Source organism: Panulirus ornatus, chromosome 48, assembly GCF_036320965.1.
Source record: "Panulirus ornatus isolate Po-2019 chromosome 48, ASM3632096v1, whole genome shotgun sequence".
NCBI classification, from domain to species: Eukaryota; Metazoa; Arthropoda; class Malacostraca; order Decapoda; family Palinuridae; genus Panulirus; species Panulirus ornatus.
This window is the reverse complement of record NC_092271.1, coordinates 14,703,597-14,722,822: the sequence shown is the minus strand read 5'-3', so window position 1 is coordinate 14,722,822 and position 19,226 is coordinate 14,703,597. Positions and strand designations below refer to the sequence as shown.

At 42.4% G+C, this 19,226-nt stretch overlaps 1 protein-coding gene across 7 annotated transcripts in view; it reads right to left on the bottom strand.

Moving 5' to 3' along the window:
• LOC139764122 (progranulin-like) overlaps nucleotides 1-19,226 on the bottom strand; it is a 121,631-nt gene that overhangs the window by 87,154 nt on the left and 15,251 nt on the right. For 5 of the 7 annotated variants that reach the window (XM_071690636.1, XM_071690638.1, XM_071690637.1 and 2 more), the window contains exon 2: nucleotides 10,746-10,861. The exons of 1 other annotated variant lie outside the window; for it this stretch is intronic. In XM_071690636.1, coding sequence (XP_071546737.1) covers nucleotides 10,746-10,861 — 116 coding nt within the window. Of the gene's footprint in view, nucleotides 1-10,745; nucleotides 10,862-17,599; nucleotides 17,810-19,226 lie in introns of those variants that run through there. One more of the 7 variants, XM_071690635.1, reaches the window with a different exon arrangement.

Below are 19,226 nucleotides of genomic sequence, written 5' to 3'. Positions count from 1 at the left end.
AATCTTTTTCACTCCATCTTTCCACCTCCAATTTGGTCTCCCTCTTCTCCTCGTTCCCTCCACCTCTGACACATATATCCTCTTGGTCAATCTTTCCTCACTCATTCTCTCCATGTGCCCAAACCATTTCAAAACACCCTCTTCTGCTCTCTCAACCACGCTCTTTTTATTTCCACACATCTCTCTTACCCTTAAGTTACTTACTCGATCAAACCACCTCACACCACACATTGTCCTCAAACATCTCATTTCCAGCACATCCATCCTCCTGCGCACCACTCTATCCATAGCCCACGCCTCGCAACCATACAACATTGTTGGAACCACTATTCCTTCAAACATACCCATTTTTGCTTTCCGAGATAATGTTCTCGACTTCCACACATTCTTCAAGGCTCCCAGAATTTTCGCCCCCTCCCCCATCCTATGATCCACTTCCGCTTCCATGGTTCCATCCGCTGCCAGATCCACTCCCAGATATCTAAAACACTTTACTTCCTCCAGTTTTTCTCCATTCAAACTCACCTCCCAATTGACTTGACCCTCAACCCTACTGTACCTAATATCCTTGCTCTTATTCACATTTACTCTTAACTTTCTTCTTTCACACACTTTACCAAACTCAGTCACCAGCTTCTGCAGTTTCTCACATGAATCAGCCACCAGCGCTGTATCATCAGCGAACAACAACTGACTCACTTCCCAAGCTGTCTCATCCCCAACAGACTTCATACTTGCCCCTCTTTCCAAAACTCTTGCATTCACCTCCCTAACAACCCCATCCATAAACAAATTAAACAACCATGGAGACATCACACACCCCTGCCGCAAACCTACATTCACTGAGAACCAATCACTTTCCTCTCTTCCTACACGTACACATGCCTTACATCCTCGATAAAAACTTTTCACTGCTTCTAACAACTTGCCTCCCACACCATATATTCTTAATACCTTCCACAGAGCATCTCTATCAACTCTATCATATGCCTTCTCCAGATCCATGAATGCTACATACAAATCCATTATTTTATATCTATTTATTTTGCTTTGTCGTTGTCTCCCGCATTTGCGAGGTAGCGCAAGGAAACAGACGAAAGAATGGCCCAACCCACCCACATACACATGTATATACATACACGTCCACACACATAAATATACATACCTATACATCTCAACGTATACATATATATACACACACAGACATATACATATATACACATGTACATAATTCATACTGTCTGCCTTTATTTATTCCCATCGTTATCTTGCCACACATGAAATAACAACCCCCTACCCCCTCATGTGTGCGAGGTAACACTAAGAAAGGACAAAAGAGGCCACATTCATTCACACTCAGTCTCTAGCTGTAATAATGCACCGAAACCACAGCTCCCTTTCCACATCCAAGCCCAACAGAACTTTCCATGGTTTACCCCAGACGCTTCACATGCCCTGGTTCAATCCACTGACAGCACATCGACCCCGGTATACCACATCGTTCCAATTCACTCTATTCCTTGCATGCCTTTCACCCTCCTGCTTGTTCAGGCCTCGATCACTCAAAATCTTTTTCACTCCATCTTTCTACCTCCAATTTGGTCTCCCACTTCTTCTCATGCCCTCCACCTCTGACACATATATCCTCTTTGTCAATCTTTCCTCACTCATTCTCTCCATGTGACCAAACCATTTCAAAACACCCTCTTCTGCTCTCTCAACCACACTCTTTTTATTACCACACATCTCACTTACCCTTTCATTACTTACTCGATCAAACCACCTCTCACCACATAATGTCCTCAAACATCTCATTTCCAACACATACACCCTCCTCTGCACAACCCTATCTATAGACCACACCTGGCAATCATATAACATTGTTGGAACCGCTATTCCTTCAAACATACCCATTTTTGCTTTCCGAAATAACGTTCTCGCCCTGCACACATTCTTCAATGCTCCCAGAACTTTCGCACCCTCCCCCACCCTGTGACTCACTTCCACTTCCTTGGTTCCATCTGCTGCCAAATTCACTACCAGATATCTAAAACACTTCACTTCCTCCAGTTTTTCTCCATTCAAACTCACCTCCCAATTGACTTGACCCTCAACCTACTGTACCTAATAACCTTGCTCTTATTCACATTTACTCTTAACTTTCTTCTTCCACACACTTTTCCAAACTCAGTCACCAGCTTCTGCAGTTTCTCACATGAATCAGCCACCAGCGCTGTATCATCAGCGAACAACAACTGACTCACTTCCCAAGCTCTCTCATCCCCAACAGACTTCATACTTGCCCCTCTTTCCAAAACTCTTGCATTCACCTCCCTAACAACCCCATCCATAAACAAATTAAACAACCATGGAGACATCACACACCCCTGCCGCAAACCTACATTCACTGAGAACCAATCACTTTCCTCTCTTCCTACACGTACACATGCCTTACATCCTCGATAAAAACTTTTCACTGCTTCTAACAACTTTCCTCCCACACCATATATTCTTAATACCTTCCACAGAGCATCTCTATCAACTCTATCATATGCCTTCTCCAGATCCATAAATGCTACATACAAATCCATTTGCTTTTCTAAGTATTTCTCACATACATTCTTCAAAGCAAACACCTGATCCACACATCCTCTACCACTTCTGAAACCACACTGCTCTTCCCCAATCTGATGCTCTGTACATGCCTTCACCCTCTCAATCAATACCCTCCCATATAATTTACCAGGAATACTCAACAAACTTATACCTCTGTAATTTGAGCACTCACTCTTATCCCCTTTGCCTTTGTACAATGGCACTATGCACGCATTCCGCCAATCCTCAGGCACCTCACCATGAGTCATACATACATTAAATAACCTTACCAACCAGTCAACAATACAGTCACCCCCTTTTTTAATAAATTCCACTGCAATACCATCCAAACCTGCTGCCTTGCCGGCTTTCATCTTCCGCAAAGCTTTCACTACCTCTTCTCTGTTTACCAAATCATTTTCCCTAACCCTCTCACTTTGCACACCACCTCGACCAAAACACCCTATATCTGCCACTCTATCATCAAACACATTCAACAAACCTTCAAAATACTCACTCCATCTCCTTCTCACATCACCACTACTTGTTATCACCTCCCCATTTGCGCCCTTCACTGAAGTTCCCATTTGCTCCCTTGTCTTACGCACTTTATTTACCTCCTTCCAGAACATCTTTTTATTCTCCCTAAAATTTAATGATACTCTCTCACCCCAACTCTCATTTCCCCTTTTTTTCACCTCTTGCACCTTTCTCTTGACCTCCTGTCTCTTTCTTTTATACATCTCCCACTCAATTGCATTTTTTCCCTGCAAAAATCGTCCAAATGCCTCTCTCTTCTCTTTCACTAATACTCTTACTTCTTCATCCCACCGCTCACTACCCTTTCTAATCAACCCACCTCCCACTCTTCTCATGCCACAAGCATCTTTTGCGCAATCCATCACTGATTCCCTAAATACATCCCATTCCTCCCCCACTCCCCTTACTTCCATTGTTCTCAAGGGTAAAGGGGAAGAGTGGTTTGGGAATGTCTGGGGAGTAAAGTCAGGGGTTAGTGAGAGGACAAGAGCAAGGGAAGGAGTAGCAATACTCCTGAAACAGGAGTTGTGGGAGTATGTGATAGAGTGTAAGAAAGTGAATTCTCGATTAATATGGGTAAAACTGAAAGTTGATGGAGAGAGGTGGGTGATTATTGGTGCATATGCACCTGGGCATGAGAAGAAAGATCAAGAGAGGCAAGTGTTTTGGGAGCAGCTGAATGAGTGTGTTAGTGGTTTTGATGCACGAGACCGGGTCATAGTGATGGGTGATTTGAATGCAAAGGTGAGTAATGTGGCAGTTGAGGGAATAATTGGTATACATGGGGTGTTCAGTGTTGTAAATGGAAATGGTGAAGAGCTTGTAGATTTATGTGCTGAAAAAGGACTGATGATTGGGAATACCTGGTTTAAAAAGCGAGATATACATAAGTATACTTATTTAAGTAGGAGAGATGGCCAGAGAGCGTTATTGGATTACGTGTTAATTGACAGGCGTGCGAAAGAGAGACTTTTGGATGTTAATGTGCTGAGAGGTGCAACTGGAGGGATGTCTGATCATTATCTTGTGGAGGCTAAGGTGAAGATTTGTATGGGTTTTCAGAAAAGAAGAGTGAATGTTGGGGTGAAGAGGGTGGTGAGAGTAAGTGAGCTTGAGAAAGAGACCTGTGTGAGGAAGTACCAGGAGAGACTGAGTACAGAATGGAAAAAGGTGAGAACAATGGATATATATATATATATATATATATATATATATATATATATATATATATATATATGAAAGGCGGGCAAGGAATAGAGTGAATTGGATCGATGTGGTATACCGGGGCCGTCGTGCTGTCAATGGATTGAATCAGGGCATGTGAAGCGTCTGTGGTAAACCACGGAAAGTTCTGTGGGGCCTGGATGTGGAAAGGGAGCTGTGGTTTCGGGCATTATTGCATGACAGCTGGAGACTGAGTGTGAGCGAATGGGGCCTTTGTTGTCCTTTCCTGGCGCTGCCTCGCTCACATGAGGGGGGGAGGGGGATGTTATTCCGTGTATGGCGGGGTGGCGATGGGGGTGAGTAGGGGCAGGCAGTGTGAATTGTGTGCATGTGTGTATATGTGTGTGTCTGTGTGTGTATACATGTGTGTACGTTGGGATGTGTGGGTGTGTATGTTTGCGTGTGTGGACGTGTGTGTGTGTGCACGTGTGTGGGGGTGGGTTGGGCCATTTCTTTTGTCTGTTTCCTTGCGCTACCTCGCAGGCGCGGGAGACAGCGACAAAGCAAAATAAATAAAATAAATAACACATATACATAATACGAATAAATAATATAATATATATATATATATATATATATATATATATATATATATATATATATATATATATATATATATACATACATACATATATATATATATATATATATATATATATATATATATATATATATATATATATATATATATATATATATATATATTATCTTTTTTTTTTTTTTGCTTTATCGCTGTCTCCCGCGTTTGTGAGGTAGCGCAAGGAAACAGACGAAAGAAATGGCCCAACCCACCCCCATACACATGTATATACATACGTCCACACACGCAAATATACATACCTACACAGCTTTCCATGGTTTACCCCAGACGCTTCACATGCCCTAATTCAATCCACTGACAGCACGTCAACCCCGGTATACCACATCGCTCCAATTCACTCTATTCCTTGCCCTCCTTTCACCCTCCTGCATGTTCAGGCCCCAATCACACAAAATCTTTTTCACTCCATCTTTCCACCTCCAATTTGGTCTCCCTCTTCTCCTCGTTCCCTCCACCTCTGACACATATATCCTCTTGGTCAATCTTTCCTCACTCATTCTCTCCATGTGCCCAAACCATTTCAAAACACCCTCTTCTGCTCTCTCAACCACGCTCTTTTTATTTCCACACATCTCTCTTACCCTTAAGTTACTTACTCGATCAAACCACCTCACACCACACATTGTCCTCAAACATCTCATTTCCAGCACATCCATCCTCCTGCGCACCACTCTATCCATAGCCCACGCCTCGCAACCATACAACATTGTTGGAACCACTATTCCTTCAAACATACCCATTTTTGCTTTCCGAGATAATGTTCTCGACTTCCACACATTCTTCAAGGCTCCCAGAATTTTCGCCCCCTCCCCCATCCTATGATCCACTTCCGCTTCCATGGTTCCATCCGCTGCCAGATCCACTCCCAGATATCTAAAACACTTTACTTCCTCCAGTTTTTCTCCATTCAAACTCACCTCCCAATTAACTTGACCCTCAACCCTACTGTACCTAATATCCTTGCTCTTATTCACATTTACTCTTAACTTTCTTCTTTCACACACTTTACCAAACTCAGTCACCAGCTTCTGCAGTTTCTCACATGAATCAGCCACCAGCGCTGTATCATCAGCGAACAACAACTGACTCACTTCCCAAGCTGTCTCATCCCCAACAGACTTCATACTTGCCCCTCTTTCCAAAACTCTTGCATTCACCTCCCTAACAACCCCATCCATAAACAAATTAAACAACCATGGAGACATCACACACCCCTGCCGCAAACCTACATTCACTGAGAACCAATCACTTTCCTCTCTTCCTACACGTACACATGCCTTACATCCTCGATAAAAACTTTTCACTGCTTCTAACAACTTGCCTCCCACACCATATATTCTTAATACCTTCCACAGAGCATCTCTATCAACTCTATCATATGCCTTCTCCAGATCCATGAATGCTACATACAAATCCATTATTTTATATCTATTTATTTTGCTTTGTCGTTGTCTCCCGCATTTGCGAGGTAGCGCAAGGAAACAGACGAAAGAATGGCCCAACCCACCCACATACACATGTATATACATACACGTCCACACACATAAATATACATACCTATACATCTCAACGTATACATATATATACACACACAGACATATACATATATACACATGTACATAATTCATACTGTCTGCCTTTATTTATTCCCATCGTTATCTTGCCACACATGAAATAACAACCCCCTACCCCCTCATGTGTGCGAGGTAACACTAAGAAAGGACAAAAGAGGCCACATTCATTCACACTCAGTCTCTAGCTGTAATAATGCACCGAAACCACAGCTCCCTTTCCACATCCAAGCCCAACAGAACTTTCCATGGTTTACCCCAGACGCTTCACATGCCCTGGTTCAATCCACTGACAGCACATCGACCCCGGTATACCACATCGTTCCAATTCACTCTATTCCTTGCATGCCTTTCACCCTCCTGCTTGTTCAGGCCTCGATCACTCAAAATCTTTTTCACTCCATCTTTCTACCTCCAATTTGGTCTCCCACTTCTTCTCATGCCCTCCACCTCTGACACATATATCCTCTTTGTCAATCTTTCCTCACTCATTCTCTCCATGTGACCAAACCATTTCAAAACACCCTCTTCTGCTCTCTCAACCACACTCTTTTTATTACCACACATCTCACTTACCCTTTCATTACTTACTCGATCAAACCACCTCTCACCACATAATGTCCTCAAACATCTCATTTCCAACACATACACCCTCCTCTGCACAACCCTATCTATAGACCACACCTGGCAATCATATAACATTGTTGGAACCGCTATTCCTTCAAACATACCCATTTTTGCTTTCCGAAATAACGTTCTCGCCCTGCACACATTCTTCAATGCTCCCAGAACTTTCGCACCCTCCCCCACCCTGTGACTCACTTCCACTTCCTTGGTTCCATCTGCTGCCAAATTCACTACCAGATATCTAAAACACTTCACTTCCTCCAGTTTTTCTCCATTCAAACTTACCTCCCAACCGACTTATCCCTCAACACTAATGAACCTAATAACCATGCGCTCATGCACATTTATTCTCAGCTTTCTTCTTTCACACACTTTACCAAACTTAGTCACCAACTTATGCAGTTTCTCACCCGAAACAGCCAACGGTCGCTGTCTCCCGCGTTTGCGAGGTAGCGCAAGGAAACAGACGAAAGAAATGGCCCAACCCCACCCCCCATACACATGTATATACATACGTCCACACACGCAAATATACATACCTACACAGCTTTCCATGGTTTACCCCAGACGCTTCATATGCCTTGCTTCAATCCACTGACAGCACGTCAACCCCGGTATACCACATCGCTCCAATTCACTCTATTCCTTGCCCTCCTCTCCATGTGACCAAACCATTTCAAAACACCCTCTTCTGCTCTCTCAACCACACTCTTTTTATTACCACACATCTCACTTACCCTTTCATTACTTACTCGATCAAACCACCTCTCACCACATAATGTCCTCAAACATCTCATTTCCAACACATACACCCTCCTCTGCACAACCCTATCTATAGACCACACCTGGCAATCATATAACATTGTTGGAACCGCTATTCCTTCAAACATACCCATTTTTGCTTTCCGAAATAACGTTCTCGCCCTGCACACATTCTTCAATGCTCCCAGAACTTTCGCACCCTCCCCCACCCTGTGACTCACTTCCACTTCCTTGGTTCCATCTGCTGCCAAATTCACTACCAGATATCTAAAACACTTCACTTCCTCCAGTTTTTCTCCATTCAAACTTACCTCCCAACCGACTTATCCCTCAACACTAATGAACCTAATAACCATGCGCTCATGCACATTTATTCTCAGCTTTCTTCTTTCACACACTTTACCAAACTTAGTCACCAACTTATGCAGTTTCTCACCCGAAACAGCCAACGGTGCTGTATCATCAGTGAACAACAACTAACCCACTTACCAAGCCCTCTCATCAACAACAGACTGCATACTTGCCCCTCTCTGAAAAACTCCTGCATATACCTCCAAAAAACAACCCCATCCAAAAACAAATCAAACAACCATGGAGACATCACGCACCCTATCCGCAAACAGACATTCACTGGAAACCAATCACTTTCCTGTCTTCCTACTTATACACATGCCTTACATCCTCAATAAAAACTTTTCTTTAATGCTTCTAGCAACTTACCTCCCACACCATATATTCTTAATACTTTCTACAGAGCATCTCTATCAACTCTTATCATATGCCTTCTCCAGATCCATAAATGCTACATACAAATCCATCTGATTTTCTAAGTATTTCTCACATACATTCTTCAAAGCAAACATCTGATCCACACATCCTCTACCACTTAAGAAACCTCACTGCTCTTCTCCAATCTGATGCTCTGTACATGCCTTCACCCTCTCAATCAATACCCTCCCATATAATTTACCAGGAATACTCAACAAACTTATACCTCTATAATTTGAACACTCACCTTTATCCCCTTTGCCTTTGTACAATGGCACTATGCATGCATTCCGCCAATCCTCAGGCACTTCACCATGAACCATACATACATTGAATATCCTCAACAACCAGTCAACAATACAGTCACCACCTTTTTTAATAAATTCCACTGCAATACCATCTAAACCCACTGATCTGCTGGATTTCATCTTCCACAAGGCTTTCACCACCTTTTCTCTCTTCACCAAACCACTCCCTAACACTCTCACTTTGCAAACTACCCCGACCAAATTACCCTACATCTGCCACTCTACCATCAAACACATTCAACAAATCTTCAAAATACTCACTTCATCTTTTCCTCACTTCATCACAACCTATTATCACTTTCCCCCTTCACCAATGTTCCCATTAGTTCGCTTGTCTTACACACATCATTTACCTCCTAAAACATCTTTTTATTCTTCCTAAAGTTTAATGATAATCTCTCACCCCAACTTCCATTTACCCTCTTTTTCAAACCTTCCACCTTCCCCTTGAACTATGCCACTTTCTCCTATAATCTCTCAGTTATTTGCACTCCTTCCTTGCAAGTATCATCCAATCACCTCTCTTTTCTCTTTCATTAAAAACTTTACTTCTTCATCCCACCACTCTACCCTTTTTAATCTGCCAACCTTCCCCCCTTTCTTATGCCACATGCATCTCATGCAAATGCCATCACTGCTTCTCTAAATACATCCCATTCCTCACCTACTCCCCTCAAATCATTTACTATCACTTGCCATTCTACAATCAATCTCTCCTGGTACTTCCTCCAATAAGTCCCCTTTCCAAGCTTACATGCTCTCACCACTCTCTTCTCCAACATTCTCTCTTCTTTTTGAAAACTTCTACAAATCTTCGCCTTTGCCTCCACAATATAGTGATTAGACATCCCACCAGCTGCCCCTCTCAACACAATAACATCCAAAGTCTCTCTTTTACATGCCTATCAATGAACACATAATCTAATAATGCCCTTTGACCATACCTCTTTTTAAACCAGGTATTTCTAATCACTAGTCTTTTTACAGTACACAAATCCACAAGTTTTTCTCCATTTCCATCACTAATACCTAGTCTCATGCACCAAAACTGCCAACATACTCACTCAGCTACTCCCAAAACACTTGCCTCTCAAGATCTCTCTTCTCATGACCAGGTGCATAAGTATCAAAAATTACCCATCTCTCTCCATCCCCTTTCAGTTTTACCCACTTCAATCAAGAATTTACTCCCTTATACTCTCTAGAATTTACTTCCTTATACTCTATCACACTCCCACAACTCCTGCATCAGGGTCAATGCTACTCCTTCCTTAGCTCTTGTCCTCTCACCAACCCCTGACTTTCCTCTTGTGACTTTTCCATACCATTCTTCCCCCTTACCCTTGAGCTTTGTTTCACTCAGAGCCAGAACATCCAGGTTTCTTACCCTAAATATACTACGTATCTCTCATATTCTCATCTTGATTACATCTACACACATTCAGACACCCAATCTGAGCCTTCAAGGAGGGTAAGCATACACATATATAAGCATATATGTAACTGAAATAAAATGCAAACAAAGGAGAAATGGGAACAGGAAGGAGATAGCAGTAAGGAGGAAAGCAAGAGGAAGTGTTAAAAAGTTATTATGGGAAGGTGTGGAGGAAGTGAAAGAGGAGAAAGTGAGGAGGGAATGGAAAGAGTACCAAAACAAGGGAGAAAAATGAAGAGATGAACAGCTGGGTAAGGCAAATGGAAGATAATGGCCAGGAGCAGGAAAATGGCCAAGTACTCTGTATTCCATACTTGACCAAACCACCAGGGCAGACAACATACGACACCACTAGCACGGGTAACAGGGAGAGGCAAACCATCGTGGAGGTAAAGTGCCAAACCATCATGATGAGGTGGGAATGTTGTACCTGAAAGAAACATTAAAAGTAACCATGAACCATGAATCTCCATACCTGTTACAAGTGAAACACCAAACTACCTATACATCATCACAACCAAAGGTATATATATCTATTATGCTTACTTAATAAGTGTTTCCCTCGTCTGTGAGGTAGCACAAAGAAACAGATGAAAAATGTCCCATCCACAAACACACACACAAAAACACACCCACACACATGCACACACACACACACACACATATGGATTGAACCAAGGCATGTGAAACATCTGGGGTAAACCATGGAAAGTCTTGTGGGGCCTGGATGTGTAAAGGGAGCTGCGATTTCGGTGCATTACACACGACAGCTAGAAACTGAGTGTGATCGAATGTGGCCTTTGTTGTCTTTTCCAAGTGATACCTCACAGGTGTAAGGGGGAGGGGGTTGTCATTTCATGTGTGGCAGGGTTGCGACGTTAATGAATAATGAGAGCAAGTATGAATTATACACAAATTATGTACAAAGTATAATGAAAAAATATAAATGATAATATTCTTATTTATTTTGCTTTGTCGCTGTCTCCCACGTTAGCTAGGTAGCACAAGGAAACAGACAAAAGAATGGCCCAACCCACCCACATACACATGTATATACATACACGTTCACACACGCAAATATACATACCTATACATCTCAACATATACATATATATACACACAGACATATACATATATACATATGTACATAATTCATACTGTCTGCCTTTATTCATTCCCATCACCACCCCACCACATATGAAATAACAACACCCTCCCCCCTCATGTGCGTGAGGTAGTGCTAGGGAAAAGACAACAAAGGCCCCATTCATTCACAATGTAATACTGCACCAAAACCACAGCTCCCTTTCCACATCCAGGCCCCACAGACCTTTCCATGGTTTACCCCAGACGCTTCATATGCCCTGGTTCAATCCATTAACAACAAGTCAACCCTGGTATACCACATCCTTCCAATTCATTCTATTTTTTGCACGCCTTTAACCCTCCTGCATGTTCAGGCCCTAATCACTCAAAATATTTTCCATTCCATCTTTCCACCTCCAACTTGGTCTCCCACTTCTTCTCATTCCCTCCACCTCTGACATATATATCCTCTTTGTCAATCTTTCCTCACTCATTCTCTCCATGTGACCAAACCATTTCAAAACACCCCCTTCTGCTCTCTCAATCACACTCATTACCACACATCTCTCTTACCCTATTATTACTTACTCGATCAAACCACCTCACACCACAAATTGTCCTCAAACATCTCATTCCAGCACATCCACCCTCCTCCGCACAACTCTATCTATAGCCCACACCTCGCAACCATATCACATTGTTGGAACCGCTGTTCCTTCAAACATACCCATTTTTGCTTTCCAAGATAATGTTGTCGACTTCCACACATTTTTCAATGCTCCCAGAACTTTCACCCCAGCCCCACCCCTATGGATAGAGGAGAAAGAATACTTCTCATGCATTCCTCACGTGTTGTAGGTGACTAAAGGGGACTGGAGAGGGGGGGCTAGAAACCCTCCCGTCCTTGTATTTTAACTTTCTAAATGGGGAAACAGAAGGAGGAGTCACACGGGGAATGCTCATCCTCCTCGAAGGCTCAGATTGGGGTGTCTAAATGTGTGTGGATGTAACCAAGAGGAGAAAAAAGGAGAGATAGGTAGTATGTTTGAGAAAAGGAACCTGGATGCTTTGGCTCTGAGTGAAACAAAGCTCAAGGGTAAAGAGGAAGAGTAGTTTGGGATGTCTTGGGAGTAAAGTCAGGGGTTAGTGAGAGGACTACAGCAAGGGAAGGAGTAGCACTACTCATGAAACAGGAGTGGTGGGAGTATGTGATAGAGTGCAAGAAAGTAAACTCTAGAGTGATATGGGTAAAACTGAAAGTGGATGGAGAGAGATGGGTGCATATGCACCTGGGCATGAGAAGAAAGATCATGAGTGGCAAGCATAAGCATTTTGGGAGCAGCTGAGTGAGTGTGTTAGTAGTTTTCATGCACGAGACCGGGTTATAGTGATGAATGATTTGAATGCAAAGGTGAGTAATGTGGCAGTTGAGGAAATAATTGGTGTACATGGGGTGTTCAGTGTTGTAAATGGAAATGGTGAAGAGCTTGTACATTTATGTGCTGAAAAAGGACTGGTGATTAAGAATACCTGGTTTAAAAAGAGATATATAAGTATACGTATGTAAGAGGAGAGATGGCCAGAGAGCGTAATTGGATTACGAGTTAATTGATAGGCGCATGAAAGAGAGACTATTGGATGTTAATGTGCTGAGAGGTGCAACTGGAGGGATGTCTGATCATTATCTTGTGGAGGCGAAGGTGAAGATTCGTAGAGGTTTTCAGAAAAGAGGAGAGAATGTTGGGAGAGGAGAGTGGTGAGAGTGAGTGAGCTTGGGAAGGAGACTTGTGTGAGGAAGTACCAGGAGAGACTGAGTACAGAATGGAAAAAGGGGAGAGCAAAGGACTTAAGGGGAGGGGGGAAGGACTGGGATGTATTTAGGGAAGCAGTGATGGCTTGAGCAAAAGATGCTTGTGGCATGAGAAGCGTGGGAGGCGGGAAGATTAGAAAGGGTAGTGAGTGGTGGGATGAAGAAGTAAGATTAATAGTGAAAGATAAGAGGGAGGCATTTGGATGACTTTTCAGGGACAGGGAAATAATGCAAATGACTGGGAGATGTATAAAAGAAAGAGGCAGGAAGTCAAGAGAAAGGTGCAAGAGGTGAAAAAGTGGGCAAATGAGAGTTGGGGTGAAAGTATGATTAAATTTTTGTTTTGGAAGGAAGTAAATAAAGTACGTAAGACAAGGGAACAAATGGGAACATTAGTAAGGTGGGCTAATGGGGAGGTGATAACAAGTAGTGATGCGAGAAGAGGGAGAAAGTATTTTAATGGTTTGTTGAATGTGTTTGATGATAGAGTGGCAGACATAGGGTGTTTTGGTCGAGGTGGTGTGCAAAGTGAGAGGGTTAGGGAGATTGATTTGGTAAACTGAGAAAAGGGAGTAAAGCTTTGCAGAAGATAAAAGCCGGCAAGGCAGCGGGTTTGGATGGTATTGCAGTGGAATTTATTAAAAAAGGGGGTGACTGTATTGTGGACTGGTTGGTAAGGTTATCTTATGTATGTATGACTCATGGTGAGGTGCCTGAGGATTGGCGGAATGCTTGCATAGTGCCATTGTACAAAGGCAAAGGGGATAAAAGTGAGTGCTCAAATTACAGAGGTATAAGTTTGTTGAGTATTCCTAGGAATTTATATGGGAGGGTATTGATTGAGAAGGTGAAGGCGTGTACATAGCATCAGATTGGGAAAGTGCAGTGTGGTTTCAGAAGTGGTAGACGATGTGTGAATGTGTTTGCTTTGAAAAATGTATGTGAGAAATACTTAGAAAAGCAAATGGATTTGTATGTAGCATTTATGGATCTGGAGAAGGCATATGATAAGAGTTGATAGAGATGCTCTGTGGAAGGTATTAAGAATATATGGTGAGGGAGGTAAGTTGTTAGAAGCAGTGAAAAATTTTTATCAAGGATGTAAGGCATGTGTACGTGTAGGAAGAGAGGAAAGTGATTAGTTCTCGGTGAATGCTGGTTTGTGGCAGGGGTGCGTGATTTCTCCATGGTTGTTTAATTCGTTTATGGATGGGGTTGTTAGGGAGGTAAAATGCAAGAGTTTTGGAAAGAGGGGCAAGTAAGTCACCAGTGCTGTATCATCATCGAACAACAACTGACTCACTTCCCAAGCTCTCTCATCCACAACAGACTGCATACTTGCCCCTCTTTCCAAAACTCTTGCATTCACCTCCCTAACAACCCCATCCATAAGCAAATTAAACAACCAGGGAGACATCACACACACCCCTGCCACAAACCTACATTCACTGAGAACAAATCACTTTCCTCTATTCCTACTCGTACACATGCCTTACATCCTCAATAAAAACTTTTCACTGCTTCTAATAACTTGCCTTTCACACCATATACTCTTAATACTTTCCACAGAGCATCTCTATCAACTCTATCATATGCCTTCTCCAGATCCATAAACGCTACATACAAATCCATTTGATTTTCTAAGTATTTCTCACATACATTCTTCAAAGCAAACACCTGATCCACACATCCTCTACCACTTCTGAAACCACACTGCTCTTCCCCAATCTGATGCTCTGTACGTGCCTTCACCCTCTCAATCAATACCCTCCCATATAATTTACCCGGAATACTCAACAAACTTATACCTCTGTAATTTGAGCACTCACTCTTATCCCCTTTGCCTTTGTACAATGGCACTATGCACGCATTCCGCCAATCCTCAGGCACCTCACCATGAGTCATACATACATTAAATAACCTTACCAACCAGTCCACAATACAGTCATCCCCTTTTTTTAATAAATTCCACTGCAATACCATCCAAACCCGCCGCCTTGCCAGTTTTCATCTTCTGCAAAGCTTTTACTACCTCTTCTCTGTTTACCAAATCATTTTCCCTAACCCTCTCACTTTGCACACCACCTCGACAAAAACACCCTATATCTGCCACTCTATCGTCAAACACATTCAACAAACCTTCAAAATACTCACTCCATCTCCTTCTAATATCACCACTACTTGTTATCACCTCCCCATTAGCCCCCTTCATTGAAATTCCCATTTATTCCCTAGTCTTACGCACTTTATTTACCTCCTTCCAAAACATCTTTTTATTCTCCCTAAAATTTAATGATACTCTCTCACCCCAACCCTCATTTGCCCTCTTTTTCACCTCTTGCACCTTTCTCTTGACTTCCTGCCTCTTTCTTTTATACATCTCCCACTCATTTGCATTATTTCCCTGCAAAAATAGTCCAAATGCCTCTCTCTTCTCTTTCACTAATAATCTTACTTCTTCATCCCACCACTTACTACCCTTTCTAATCTGCCCACCTCCAACGCTTCTCATGCCACAAGCATCTTTTGCGCAAGCCATCACTGCTTCCCTAAATACATCCCATTCCTCCCCTACTCCTCTTACCTCCTTTGTTCTCACCTTTTTCCATTCTGTACTCAGTCTCTCCTGGTACTTCCTCAAACAAGTCACCTTCCCAAGCTCACTTACTCTCACCACTCTTTTCACCACAACATTCTTTCTCCTTTTCTGAAAACCTCTACAGATCTTCACCTTCGCCTCCACAAGATAATAATCAGACAATCCCTCCAGTTGCACCTCTCAGCACATTAACATTCAAAAGTCTCTCTTTCGCACGCCTATCACTTAACATGTAATCCAATAACACTCTCTGGCCATCTCTCCTGCTTACATATGTATACTTATGTATATCTCTCTTTTTAAACAAGGTATTCCCAATCACCAGTCCTTTTTCAGCACATAAATCTATAAGCACTTCATCATTTCCATTTACAACACTGAACACCCCATGTACACCAATTATTCCCTCAACTGCCACATTACTCACCTTTGCATTCAAATCACCCATCACTATAACCCGGTCTCGTGCATCAAAACTACTAACACACTCACTCTGCTGCTCCTAAAATAAAACACTTGCCTCTCACGATCTTTCTTCTCATGCCCAGGTGCATATGCACCAATAATCACCAATCTCTCTCCATCAACTTACAGTTTTACCCATATCAATCTAGAGTTTACTTTCTTACACTCTATCACATACTCCCACAACTCCTGTTTCAGGAGTAGTGCTACTCCTTCCCTTGCTCTTGTCCTCTCACTAACCCCTGACTTTACTCGCAAGACATTCCCAAACCACTCTACCCCTTTACCCTTGAGCTTCGTTTCACTCAGAGCCAAAACATTCAGGTTCCTTTCCTCAAACATACTACGTATCTCTCCTTTTTTCTCCTCTTGGTTACATCCACACACATTTAGACACCCCAATCGGAGCCTTCGAGGAGGATGAGCACTCCCCGCATGACTCGTGTTTCCCCATGTGAAGCGTCTGGGGTAATCCATGGAAAGTTCGGTGGGGCCTGGATGTGGAAAGGGAGCATTATTACATGACAGCTTGAGACTGAGTGTGAACGAATGTGGCCTTTGTTGTCTTTTACTAGCGCTACCTCGTGCACATGAGGGGGTAGTGAGTTGTTATATTGATGTATGGCGGGGTGGCGATGGGAATGAATAAAGGCAGACAGTATGAATTATGTACATGTGTATATATGTATATGTCTGTGCGTGTATATATATATATGTATATGTTGAGATGTATAAGTATGTATATTTACGTGTGTGGACGTGTATGTATATACATGTGTATATACCTCGTGCACATGAGGGGGTAGTGAGTTGTTATATTGATGTATGGCGGGGTGGCGATGGGAATGAATAAAGGCAGACAGTATGAATTATGTACATGTGTATATATGTATATGTCTGTGCGTGTATATATATATGTATATGTTGAGATGTATAAGTATGTATATTTACGTGTGTGGACGTGTATGTATATACATGTGTATGTGGGTGGGTTGGGCCATTCTTTCGTCTGTTTCCTTGCGCTACCTCGCTAACGCGGGAGACAGTGATAAAGCAAAATAAATAAATAAATAAATAAATATATATATATATATATATATATATATATATATATATATATATATATAAAGACAAAAATTCGGGAAATGAACCACCAAGAAAAATCAATAAATACGACAGTAATGCTAGACGAGGCTAACGATACGTACACTTCCTTTTCCTCCAAGTATCTGGTTAAGAGATGACATCAACACTGGACTGATGTGCTCACGATTCCGAGTCGGGAAGAGGTTGCCAGCCAGTAATGCCACCCGAACAGAACTTGTACTGGACAAGACCCTCACCCGTCCACGGCAATATGACGCATACACAAAATGAAGAATGATGAAACAACCAGAATTCATCATAACACTACAGCCAATGACGAACTTGTCAGTGCAAAACCTTCCTTTCCTTGTTACCTCACTCCATTAGTTGCGATTTTTACGGTCGCCTCACTCAATACACTGTGCACGATTTCTCTCTCTCTCTCTCTCTCTCTCTCTCTCTCTCTCTCTCTCTCTCTCTCTCTCTCTCTCTCTCTCTGAGTGCAGAATGGACAAAGGTGAGAGCAAAGGACGTAAGGGGAGTGAGATGTATTTAGGGAAGCAGTGATGGCTTGCACAAAAGATGCTTGTGGCCTAAGAAGTGTGGGAGGTGGGCGGATTAGAAAGGGTAGTGAGTGGTGGGATGAAAAAGTAAGATTGTTAGTGAAAGAGAAAAGGCATTTGGACAATTTTTGCAGGGAAATTGTGCAAATGATTGGGAGATGTATAATAGAAAGGAGTAGGAGGTCAAGAGAAAGGTGCAAGAGGTGTAAAAGAGAGCAAATGAGAGTTGGGGTGAGAGAGTATCATTAAATTTTAGGGAGAAAAAAAGTTTGGGAAGGAGGTAAATAAAGTGCATAAGACAAGTGAACAAATGGGAACATCGGTGAAAAGGGGTAATGGGGAGGTAATAACAAGTAGTGGTGATGTGAGAACGAGATGGAGTGAGTATTTTGAAGGTCTGTTGAATGTGTTAGATGATAGAGTGGCAGATATAGGGTGTTTTGGTCGAAGGTGGTGGGCAAAGTGAGAGGGTTAGAGGGAATGATTTGGTAAACAGAGGCGGTGAAACCTTTGCGGAAGATGAAAGTCGGCAAGGCGGCGGGTTTGGATGGTATTGCAGTGGAATTTATTAAAAAAGGGGGTGGCTGTGCTGTTGACTGCTTGGTAAGGATAATTAATGTATGTATGGCTCATGGTGAAGTGCCTGAGGATTGGCGGAATGCATGCATAGTGGCACTGTACAAAGGCAAAGGGGATCAAAGTGAGTGCTCAAATTACAGAGGTATAAGTTTGTTGAGTATTCCTGGGAAATTATATGGGAGGGAAATGATTGAAAGGGTGAAGGCATGTACAGAGCATCAGATTGGGAAAGAGTAGTGTGGTTTCAAAGAATGTATGCGAGAAATACTTAGAAAAACAAATGGATTTGTATGTAGCATTTATGGATTTCGGTAAGGCATATGATAGAGTTGATAGAGATGCTCTGTGGAAGGTATTAAGAATATATGGTGTGGGAGGCAAGTTTCTAGAAGCAGTGAAAAGTTTTTATCGAGGATGTAAGGCATGTGTACGAGTAGGAAGAGTGACTGGTTCTCAGTGAACGTCGGTTTGCGGCAGGGGTGCGTGATGTCCCCATGGTTGTTCAATTTGTTTATGGATGGGGTTGTTAAGGACATGAACACAAGAGTTTTGGAGAAAGGGGCAAGTATGCAGTCTGTTGTGGATGAGAGGGTTGGGAAGTGAATCA